Source organism: Pelophylax lessonae (assembly GCF_965119305.1).
Source record: "Pelophylax lessonae genome assembly, chromosome: 6".
In the NCBI taxonomy this organism is placed as follows: Eukaryota; Metazoa; Chordata; class Amphibia; order Anura; family Ranidae; genus Pelophylax; species Pelophylax lessonae.
In genome coordinates, this window is record NC_138773.1 from 174103665 (window position 1) to 174116206 (window position 12542).

General features: G+C 43.7%; 1 protein-coding gene across 1 annotated transcript in view; it reads left to right on the top strand.

Annotated features, from left to right (window-relative positions):
• The window catches only part of SLC39A10 (solute carrier family 39 member 10), a 140066-nt gene that overhangs the window by 44932 nt on the left and 82592 nt on the right, over positions 1 to 12542 (top strand). The window contains exon 2 of the mRNA XM_082262457.1: positions 5705 to 5885. Coding sequence (XP_082118583.1) covers positions 5705 to 5885 — 181 coding nt within the window. The remainder of the gene's footprint in view (positions 1 to 5704; positions 5886 to 12542) is intronic.

The window sequence follows — 12542 nt, forward strand, 5'->3', positions numbered from 1 at the left end:
GCCCCCAAGGGGCCATCACTATGAGACGCAGTTGCAGCCATCCACTGAGTCTCTGTATGATTCTTGGAATCAGGTTTTGAGGAGGAAAGGCATATGCTCGCCTAGCGTGTCAGGTAAGCTACTGTTGTAGCATTGTTTTTGAATAGATTTGGACTTTTTTCCTAAAATGTCCTTCCAGGTGAGCTCCCTGCTTTTGGAACTTCGGTCTCTTGTTCCAAGAGAGCAAGTGGAAATATTGAAGTGAAGGTCTCGTGAGTGTAGTTGCGCCACTCTACAGCTGGGATACAAGCTGTAATCAGACCAAACATCCTCAGGATCTGTCCCCTGAAAACACAGAGGATGGAAACAGAAATTTTTTTATTTTTTTTTTATTTTTTCACCGCCGAGACTCCTTTTTCCTCTGGGGAAAAAAACAGTTTCTTTGAAATCTATCTTATACCCCAGGCAGACTTGAAACTGAGTCGGTTCTATTGAGGATTTCTCCACATTTATCAGCCACCCTGCCGGCTGTAGGCCTGACATCACTTGTTGTGTGTCTGCCTGTTTTGCTGATCTTGAAAGGGTCAACTTATAGCCCAGATAAGGGATCCATATTGGGCCCTGCAGATGACGCTGTCCTATTTGCAGTTTCCACTGTGAATCTTAGTAATGCTTAGAGTTCCAGATGAATTGGAACCCGCCTGTAAGCGTCTCTTCCGGGTTTGTACCATAATGCGTGAGAGTCAAAATCTTTGAAGACCTGATTTCACGGTATAGGGGTATTTACCCTCTGTACAGTTATCTCTGCCACTGGCTGAGAACAAAAAACTTCAGTCCTTATCCTCTCTAAATGATCTGGAGGACATCGGGGTTGTTTGAGATGTTTTTCCATTGAGGGAAAAAAATTGGGATAACCTGTTCCCTGAGGATCTAGATAAACATCCTCCAGGCCTTGATCACACAAAAAGGATCCTTTTGCCAGGCCAGGCACAAAGTCTTAACTTGGAAGCGACATCTCCTTCCTAAGCTTTGCACACACTGCTCTCGCAGTATTCATGAGAGCCGCTGTTCTTGCAGAGGCTATAACTGACTGAACAGCTGAGTCTGTTAAGTACGACATCATACCCTCCAACTATGGACCGGGACTTTGTGAGCTTTTAATTACTGAGATAAATTTAGAAGCTCCTGATTTCCAAATCTATTTGGCCAGATAGTAAGGAGGTGTCTGCTAAAGCTGTAACCACATAATAAGAATTAGCAATTCATGCCTCCTTTTAACAAGGGCTCTGTCCTTATTGTGACCAGCCCTCAAGATCTCAATTCCTAAATACTTCGTACGTAGGAAGTTATTTAGGGGAGATTACTTCTACTACAGGTGGGGATGGTTAACTTGCAGCTACAGCTGATCAATGTAGTGCAAGGGCCTGCCATTCAATTTATATGCAAAGTGTTTTAGATCTGTTCCCATATCAAATGGCAAGTCTAACGAAAAAAAGTCTTCCGAAAATCTTAGTGTGTAGGCCAATTAGTCGGTAGAAAATTTTAACAGCAATTGTAAATAGAAATAACTCTGGACTGGGTGTCCCCAAGTCCTTGCCATTCTAGGCTGGTGTAGGGATCCTTTGAGTGGTGTACACTGCTTTAAGGAATCCTTTCCATAGTAACTAATCACACTTTAGTTAAGGACCTGGGCTGGCTAGTGTCTTTCCTTGGATCTCGTTCATTCCTTGTTTGCATAGGAAATGTTTTGAGATTTTGAAAAGAGAAAAAGAGTCCTGCTCTAGATAACAAACATTCCAGAGCAGACAGATCTTAATCTGTGATCACAAGCGTTAAGCTCTGATGATTAGCAGCTGTAGTCCACAAGGACTGGATTTAGGCAACCCTCCTGCACTGATTTAAGGAAAACTTCATTAAAACAGATATTCTCAGCCAATTTACCAACACATGTATGGCTCAAAGGGTTTGTGTGCAAGGCTTTAAACAGACTACTCCACAGTACCACACTTCCAGCATGTTTGTGCTATTAAGTAGGGGAGGGTCTGACAGAGGCCTTCTGGCCGAGGAACGACCTGCAACAAAAAGAGAAACAAAGTGATTAACTCGCTCTCTTATTTAACATATGTGCTACTCCCAGACACAGATTAACATGGCTGTCAGTAAGGGAACAATTAGAGGCTTGCTGATCCTAGAACGTATGCAGCAGTAGGCCCCATTATCCGGTAAATTTCACTTACCCGGTCTCATGTCCCTGCAGTCACCTGTGTATCGACTTATACCCCTAAGGGATGCGTTGTGCTTTGGTCTCTTTTTTGGGCAATTTACAGCCCCTTCGTAGCCGGAGATTCTGCCATGAACAACACATGGCCCGGCGTCTCCTCCATGCTGCGCTCTCTTCTGGGTATCGCTGTCCGGTCTTCACAGCAAGGCTTGGGCGCGCTCCTTAGCGGGAAATTCTATCCGGTGAAATCCTTACAGCTCTAGAGGAGCAATGGAGGAGACTTTCCTGCAGAGACAACAGGACTTCAGGTATGAGGGACCTTCACCATAAGGCAAACCGCACTACCTGGTATGTTTGGCGACCTGAAAGTTCCTTTTCCAAGGACACAGCTAGGGAGGAACCAGCTATTAGGCCGACCGAAGCTGCCTTCCAGGGGTACCGTCTTGGCCAGCTATTTGCCTCAGGTTAGTAAAAAAACAAATGTTCCGATGTGAGGTTGGAAACACAACTGAACTGAAGCTAAGGATGGGTGGGACCCTTTTAAACAGCTGTTTGAATAACTATATTCCTTAAGGTTCGGTTGGAAACTACTTTTCTATTACTGAAGCGAAGGATGGGTGGGACCCTTTTAAACAGCTGCAAATTAGTTGTGTTTCCTGTGAGGCGGAGCCATAATCTCTCAAATGTAGGCCGTCCTGGAAGGATGAACGGAGAAATTGGATTTTTTGCGTGATATAGCTTTACCTTGCATTTTTGGATGGCACATCGAACTTTGTTCAGACAGTGATTTTTGGAAGTACTCCTGAGCCAGTGCAGTGATATCCATCAACTAACTAATCATGAAAATAAATTAATGCAGCGCTTTTAAGTCCTAGAACTCCAATCCTATATAGTCCTTTTAAGTATAAAAGTCCAATTCATATATATTCATATAAGTAAGGGAAATAAAGATGGAAATAGATGGGGAAGACTCTTGGATGTCACAAATCGGTACAAAGTTCACATAAGAAATCCACAGGGTGATCATCCAAAACGGTGCAATACACAACACAGTGATCCTCCAGCAGGCACATCTAAATGCCCACCAGATTTCCCGGGGAGCCAAGCCTTGAATCAAACTCCTGCGGATAGAGGTACCACCTTACAGGTATAGAGACATCCTTATCTTTGAAGTAGATGCGCTGAATGAAATGCTCACCACCTTTAGTTCAAACAAGACAGGACTTGTCCAGGATGCAGTGCTCTGCTCTTCCAAAAATCACTGTCTGAACACAGTTCGATGTGCCATTCAAAAATACAAGGTAAAGCTTTCATTCACAGAAAAAATTCACATAGGAATGAATTAATGTAGGAGCAAGTAAAAGGCTAAGCAGTGATGTATATCTCTTTCTGCTTTTGTGAATTAAAAACAGATATAAAGGGAAGTGTTATCCCAGTTTGGCTGCAATAGTACATATGCACTGCTTGCTGCCTGGCATATTTTATATATGAACCACCTAGGCTGTAGCTGGTTAAACCAGGATCATGGCTGCAGCCATCATCCTGGCTTTTTTTTGTCAGCAAGCTGCTTTCGTGTTAGCACTCCACAGTGCTGTAAATCTGCCTTTATCACTGTTTGATCAGCTGGAGGTCTAATAGACCCCTTCTGTCTCCATGAAGAATACATGTCACTGCTCAAAGCTATTACAAGTGGACTGAATTACAGCTTGTGATGGCAATTTTTTTTTTTTTAAAGAAATTAAAAATGTAAATCACCCCCACCAACCCCCCATGCTTGCACACAAAGGACTGGCATGCATATAACGGTGGTTACATCACATATGAGGTACCACTGTGAATGTCGTAGTGAGAGCAATATTTCAAGTACCATAGCTCATGTTAACTCTAAACCTGTAAAGGCTTTTAAAGCATTGCCTGTGGACAGTTTTAGGTACTGTAGTTTGTTGCGGTTTCACAGATGTGTGCAATTTTAAATCTTGACGTGTTGGGAATCTATTTTCCTCCAACATTTTTTATATTTTTCCAAAAAGAGTATTTGTGTGCACTAAAATTTAGTTTTTTTTTTTACTTATTTTGAGAGGAAAAAGTTTACGCTTGAGGTGTGTGGCGGTTTTCAGATTGTTGCCCCTTTTTTACTATCTTTACAACTTCATGCTGAATAGTATAGATTTCACTACTACTGACCCACTAGGACTCCTACATGGAAGCCCTGATGTCATTCATTCTTGCATACACTTGTAGTCTCTGCTCAGTGCTTCTGCATGTATTGCTGCAACTGAAGTTATTAGGCAGAATGGAATGTGGATGGAGGCATCCAGGAAATCCATGTGATTTTAGGGGTCTATCTATTCCAAGTTGTTTATGTGGACTTGGGCCACACTAGTGCGATTTTCGATGTTACTTGTGTCGCCCAGAATAGCACGACAATGGAAATCACATTCTTTATGGTGCCTGTTCATATCAATGCAGCGCAGCATGGCACACTTTTGGAAAAGGGTCCTGTGCTACTTTTGTGCAGTTGCTGCATGATTTTCCCCCTGAAGGCTTATGTAGAAATGCACCAGAAAGGTACATGCGTTTAGTGCATTTTATGGTGGTGGTTAGGAACCAGCACCCACTGGTGTCCTAACAACCAGTGACCCATCACTGTAGTCACCTGGAGTTTACAGGCTGAGTGCAACATGTCTGCAGTGGCAGGGCTTATCGGAATACTCCCAATGAATAAGGGGTAAGCATTCACCACAAAAGTAGATAAATAGAACATGTTTGTAGAAATGACATTTATTTGAAGTAGCGGGGAGAACAAGAGATGTCCTTCAGTGTGAGTCAAATGGCAACCAATCAGCTTCACCTGTTATGTACAGCTGCAGTAGATTCTGAGTTCACCACTTTTAGTAAATCCCCTACAGTGCCAGAGCAGGAGCTAACTCCAGCTCAGTCTGGGTGACTTGCAACTCTCCCGTCTACTGTAATATGGCTTCAATCTCTTCAGGTCCTGCAGCCACTCATTCACATTGGAACAGACTTTTCACAAATTTACAGCTGCTTCTCTGCTGACCTGAACCCATCTGGGAATGTCTGATTTATTAAGTGACAGGTCAGACACAGCAGGGAAGTACATTTCCCTTGTACTCTGTAGTTTTGACCGTGAGAGACTTTGCTGTCAACACAGTAGGGCTGGGAGTGGGCATGGCACTAAGACTACAGGGGATAAAGGCATGCTGTTCGTAGGAACTGAATCTCCTAGCAGGTATGCCAGGGGCACACACTGTTCACGAAAGGACAGATCATCCTCTGTGCATTGCATGGTCAGTTAGAAACAGGGATACAGGGGGAACTGGCAGGATCACCAGGTATCTTGCAGCAACATGCACAATAAAAAGTTACAGGTAGCATGTACTAAGCTGTATGAATAACAAAGCGTATATGGATTTTTCATTTTTGAGGTAACATACATTTAAGTTTTTGTCTTATTTCTAATCTTAAGTTTGCTTTTCTTTTCAGTGTTTGAATGCCACCCAGCTCCTTAATTATTATGGGCTGAATATAGACTCTCCAATTTCACCAGATCAGTTTGCTTACCTTTGCCCAGCGCTGTTATATCAGATTGATAATAGATTTTGCATCAAACATTTTACTGACCTGCAAGTAGAGACGGTCGAAAAAAATAACGATGCGGCATCTGGTAAGTAAAACCTTTCTTAAGATGACAGTCGTCAAAGTAGTTTTTTTGCTTTTGCTAAGGTTTATTCTCTGGCGTACCAAAGTAGGAGAGAACTCAAGGAATGGGCACACTGGAATGACATTAATAATTTACCAGCACAGGGATGTACAGGTGTTGCATGCATCCTTGTGCCAGCAGTCTCCTAGCCAGTGGCGTATCATCCAATGTCCTATCCTGCCTCACCGGTCACCCCTGACTGTCCCCCCCCCCCCCCCATGTGCTCCTCCTCCCGACCCTTTTCTTTTCTGAATTGGACACTGAGAAACCGCTACTGATTGCTGCTGTGTCCTTTTGATAACTGAGCATAGTAAACGGTTTACTCTACTTCAGTTTATAAATGGGAAGGAGCCTCTCTCCCCTGTTCGTTTGTTTTCAATGCTGAGGTTGCTGAGACTGAGAAATCTGTCCTCTGTCTCATAGGGGAAATGTCAGGGGTCTGCTTATACCCCTGATATCTTACCAAAGTCTACCAACAGGGCTGATGATAAAAAAAAAATACAACAAATTATTAAAAAAAAAATTGTAAAAGATATAAAATTAAAAAAAAAATAAAATAAAATGAAACCACTGAAACCATCCTCCCCCCAAAAAGCATTATGAAAAGCAAATTAAATTGTGTTTAAAAAAAAAAAAGTGAAAATCTGACTCTACTGCTCTATCACCGTTCACTAACCCATAACCCCCCCCCCTCCACTGAAGCACTTTAAAAAAAAAAAGTAAATGTTTGTTAAAAATTTAATAAAACATAATTGTAAGAAATCTGATGAAAAATTGACATCAATGCATCTCTATGGAAAAACGGATGTAAATGGATCATCCATTTACATCAGCTTACATCCGTATCCCTTGGCTTTTTTTTTTTTTTTCCCTGATCAAAGCTCCTATCTTCCGTTTACATCCGTTTTTTTCATCCGATAACGTTTTCTTAAACTGACAAAATGATCAGTTTTTCCATCTTTTTTTGCATAGGTAGTGGATGTAAAAAAAAAAAAAAAAAAATGATAAACTGATGCGCACGAATGAATACTTCATCCATTTTGATGTGACTTAACTGATTAAATGAACGGTCTGTATATGTGAAAGGAGCCAAACAAAAATGGACACTGTCCACTGCCCTGCTGACTTCTCCACTATCCCCCCCCCCCCCTTTCCAAATAAGTATGAATAAAATACAAAAAAAATGTTAAAAGAAAAAAAATCTGACACTGTTTTTTGCTCTAACATGTCCACTGCCCTACTGACACCATCCTGCACATACTACCCTTTGCCATACACTCCGCCCTCCTCACCTGCACATTCTACCCACATTCAGTCGGGACACTTTTTGGGGACCAGTGCTAAAAATATACACGGTCACTGTACTGACACTGGCTGGGAAGGGGTTAACATCAGGGGCATTCATGTGTGCCTAACCAGTGTTTTCTCACTGTGTGGGAGGTGTTTTTACTAGGGCAGGGCAAGAAACATCAATATGCCTTGTTTACATAGGCAGAATGCCATTCTGGCGCTCTGCCTAATGATCGGCAGGTGCTGGTGGACATAGTCCGCGGTACCCGCAGATCAGCTTCCGCTGTGTCTAATCATAGTGGGTCCCTGGCAATGCACACCTCAGGCTCGGAAGTGTCAGATCACGTACTAGGTACGTAATCCAGCAAAAGAGCGGCTGCCCTGGCGCAATTTGTGCAGTGGGCGGTTGTAAAGTGGTTAACGTTGAGTATGTACATAACCAATTAATGTTTTGTACCTTAACCACTTCCCACCCGCCCCTATAGGCAATTGACGGCGGGAAGGTGGTTGCATTATCCTGACCCTCCGCCATGACGTTGAGCAGGATAATGCGCTCTGCGCACCCCCGGGGGCTGTGCAGACCGGCGATCGATGCAGTGGTGTCACTCTGACACACCGCATCTCTGTAAAGAGCCTACTGATGTAGGCTCTCTACCATGTGACCAGCTGTGTCCAATCACATCTGGTCACATAGTAAACAGGAAGAGCCGTTGCTCGGCTTTCCTCAGTTTGTGCCTGACAGGCACGAGTAGAGGAAAGCCAATCTGCGGCTCTCCTGACAGGGTGGGGTCCGTGCTGGTAATCAGAGCATTGATTAACAGTGCAGACCCTGGGGGGGGGGGGGGGTGCCACTAGAGCCACCAGGGATGCCCACAATGGCAATCAGGGTTTTAGGGAGCCTGCCAGTGGTGCCTTCCCTGTCAGTGCCGCCTATTTGTGCCACCCCATCAGTGCAGGAAAAAAACGTATATTTTCAACATTTTATGACAAACTTTTTTTTTTTTTTTTTTTTTTTTTTTTTTTTTTACTTTTTGGTCTTTTTTTTATGTGTAGAGAGAGAAAAAAAAAACCCTGCGGTGATCAAATACCAAAAAGCTCTAATTGTGGAAAAAATTACATAAATTTGGTTTAGGTACAGTGTTGCATGACCGCAATTGTCATTCAAAATGCAACAGCGCTAAAAGCTGAAAATTGGCCTGGGCAAGAAAGGGGTGTAACTGCCCTGTATTGAAGTGGTTAAACGGTTAGGTAAAACCCCCAGTGTGGATCTACTTAATTCCCTGGAAAGTAAATAGTTGGTGGTTAATTGTCACATTATTTGCTCAATTCAGGCTCGGGTCACACTATTGCGATGCGGGAAGGCTGCGAATTCGCAGCCTGTTCCCGCATCGCACACGCACCCCCGGCAGTTCACACTGCCATATGCGATCCGCTGGGGGTGTCAATGTAATCTTAACGACACCCCCAGTTTGATCGCATATCGCAGTGCGATCGTGCAGTTCGCACAGGATCGGATCGCACAAGTGTGAACCGCTGTGCGATCCGATCCTGATGCGGCAGCAAAAATGCCTCCTGTGCGTCTTTGGTGCGGTGCGAATTTAGCCATACAAACTGTATGGCTAAACTCGCACCGCACAGCTGATCGCATGTCATGTCGGAGCAGTGCGCTCCGACATCACATGCGAACCCGGCACACGCAGAAGTGTGAACCGGCTCTAAAGCACAAAGCTTCAGTAAAAGATTTTGTTCATTGGCGGACACAGCTCCTTATCATCTTGACTATTGGCTTATACTGCCCCCTACAGGAGTAAGACACTAGGGAGGAGAAGCTTGATTACACCTATGGGGTAGTCCCAGGGGGGTATACTCCCACTCAGCTATAGGCAGTCAGTTTTGTTTTTTTGTTTATTTTTCCCTGCCTAGTCAGGAGTAGGGACCTAGTTCTTTGCTGAGATCTCTGGTCCTGGCATTTTTTCCCTTTTTTTTAAATTAAATGTTTACTTTTCTCCTTTCATCCTTCCAGGACGGCCTACATTTGGGAGATTGTGGCTCCGCCTCACAGGAAACACAACTAATTTGCAGCTGTTTAAAAGGGTCCCACCCATCCTTAGCTCCAGTTCAGTTGTGTTTCCAACCTCCCATCGGAACGTTTGTTTTTTTACTAACCTGTGGCAAATAGCTGGCCAAGACGGTACCCCTGGAAGGCAGCTTCGGTCGGCCTAATAGCAGGTTCCTCCCTAACTGTATCCTTGGAAAAGGAGCTTTCAGGTCGCCAACATACCGGGTAGTGCGGTTTACCTTGTGTGAAGGTCCTCATACCTGAAGTCCTGCTAGTCTCTGCAGGAAGTCTCCTCCATTCACTTTGCTGGCGGTTAGGATTTTGAATTTCCCGCCGAGCGGTGAGCCCCACGCCTCGCTATGGAGACAGGAAGTTCCGGCGGAAGGGGCGGAGCGGCTGACTCCCGGAAGAAACCCAGCGTGGAGGAGACGCCGGATCGGAGCGAACTCGGTACTTCCATGGCTGACTCTCCGACTCCGAGAGGGCGGAAGCCCCAGAAAGAGACACAAGCAGCCGCAGTCCTCACAGGGGAGAAAGCGGCAACGCAGGTGGCGACAGGATCGGGTAAGTGATACCGATGGCGGCCGACTGCTGTCTATTACGGACAGGTATGCCATGCCATGCTTTTTCCTGTATATTGCCGTAGTGATAGGCAAGAAGATTGTCGCTTCATGGTGTCCTCTCTCTTTGTTTTTTCATGTGTTGTCACAGGTACACCACCGGCACAGGAAGCCCCTGCCAGACCCTTATCCTCAACTAAAAAATGTGGGGAATGCAGGGTTAGGTTATCTAAATCTTATACAAAGCCCTTATGCCAGACTTGCATTAATAAATTGGCAGGGCAGGACCTCATGAAAGATTTGCTTAAATCTATGAGGGAAGAAATGGTAGCTACTAGGGATGTAACGATATCAAAATCTCACGGTATGATACAATTTCGATATTGACCTCACGGTACGATATTTATTGCGATATTGTGGAAAAGCTCATGGTATTGTTAAATAGCTCATGATAGTGTTTGTGATGATAATAGCGAAAAAATACCGACATTTATTCTGCTTTTGCCAGTCAACAGGCAATTTATTGTTGTATTTATGGATCCATGACCACATAAAACACTGATCACATAGTGCTTTTAAAGTGCAAGTTGTAGTCAGGAACATCAATATTCTGTATAGTAATATTTGGTTGCATAACTGATTCTTCTGTGCAATGTTCAAGTTAAGAAGCAGCTAGAACAATTGTAAACAAACAATAGGCAATTCCCTTTAAGTGCAAACAAAGGTCAAGTCAGGTTTAAATGTGCAAGGCAAATGAAGGCAGCCTTTTAAAACTGGTATTTAGGAACATAACTTAAAAAAAAAAAACAGTAAAAAAAATCCTTAAACTCTGGTCTATGTAGTTAACAATGATTTGTTCCACGGGACTGTGTTTATTCCTCTTGCTTTTTGACGGACACCTGTCCTTTTAATATTGTAACCCAACCACGACAATATCGAGCCACGACGATATCGAGACGACCACGACGATACGATATCGCGATATCTTCAATATCGTTACATCCCTAGTAGCTACAGTACAGTCCTTTAAGGCTACAGCAGCTTTACCTCTAGTCCCAGCAATGGAAGGAGCAGATAATGCGTCCTCCCAAGACGCTGGGGGGTCTATGGGTCCCCCATCCCTCTGGGATGACTCTCTATCCATTCCCTCAACTCAGGTTAGGGAACAGGAGGATCCAGAAGAAGGTTCTAGTTATTTAAGAGACCCTTCAAGTTCAGATGAGGACTCAGAAAATAACAGTGAAGGGGAAAAAAGTTAATCTTTTTTCCTTGGAATATATGCAGGGTCTTCTTAAAGTAGTATGACACTGAAGAGATCCCTATCCCAGCAAAGAATTCTTCTTGCAAAGACAAAGTGTACAAGGGCTTGGGGAAAGCCCAGTACAGAACCATTCCCATTCACCAGTCATTAAGACATAATACGCCAGGAATGGAAGGTACCTACACATGCCTTTTCCAGACCAAAAAACTGGAAAAGGTTTCCCTTTGAGCCTCAGGAATTGGAGGTATTTACAAAAAACCCTAAACTTGATGCTCCCCTGGCAGTTATCAAAAGGAACAGATTTATCCTTTGAAAATGCCAGGCATATTACAGATCCAATGGATCGCAGGATTGAATACACATTAAGTAAAGCCTGAGATTCAAATGCATACAATACAACTATAGCCTTAGCTGATACCTGTATGGCCAGGAATACAGACTTTTGGCTTAAGGAACTGTTAAAACTTGTCCACAGTATGGCAGGATCACAAGATTTGATAGATACCTTAAACATGATTAGTAAAGTTGCGCCCTATCTAGCAGATGCAGCTGTGGAGTCATTAGCAGCATCTGCTAAAACAGCAGCATTAGTAAATTCTGCTAGAAGGGCGCTTTGGGTCAAAGCTTGGGAAGGTGATACAAACTCTAAAGTAAGACTTTGTGCCCTGCCTTTTGAAGGTTCGTCACTGTTCAGTTCAGGACTTGATGATACCTTGTCCAGATCCGCAGAAAAGGGGAAAAAAATTCCCCACCAAGAGAAAGGATAAATCAAGAAGATATTCCTTTCAAAACTTCCAAGGCAAGAATCAAAAAAGACCATTTAAGGCCAGGAAGAAAGGCTCTGGAAAAGGAAAAGGGGACAATTTGTTGTTCCTTAAACCTGGGCCTAAACCCAAAGAATCTAACTGACGTCAGTCAGTGTAGGGGGCAGACTAACCCATTTTGCTTCCCAATGGGAAAACATCTCTGCCAGTCCCTACTTTCTGCATCGGGAAGGGTACCAATTGGAGTTGTTCTCACAATTGGTACAAAAATTAACTATGACCTGCCCCTTAAAAATAGATTAAAAGTTCTCCAGGGTGAACATGCTTATGGTCAGAAAAAATCTGTACCAAAATGTCTGTATGACAATGTTGGATGTAAGAAATGCTTACCTACACATTACAATGTGCGGGAAACTTCAAGCACTTCTCAGGCAGCCCAGAGTTTCTCCTCTTTGCCTGACAGCAGATCCAAGGATCTTTATAAAAATTTGGGTCAAGGTAGTAGGGCCTCGGTACCTACTAGGCCAAAAGGGGGCCCCATGTCTGGACGACATGGGGACCTGGCTAAAATCAGCAGATCTATTGGGAATCAGTTACCATCTCACCCAACAGGTAGAATGGGAACTGAACCCCACAATTGTCCAATACCTGGTCCAATAAAATTGTCAAACAGGAGTGGACATGTTT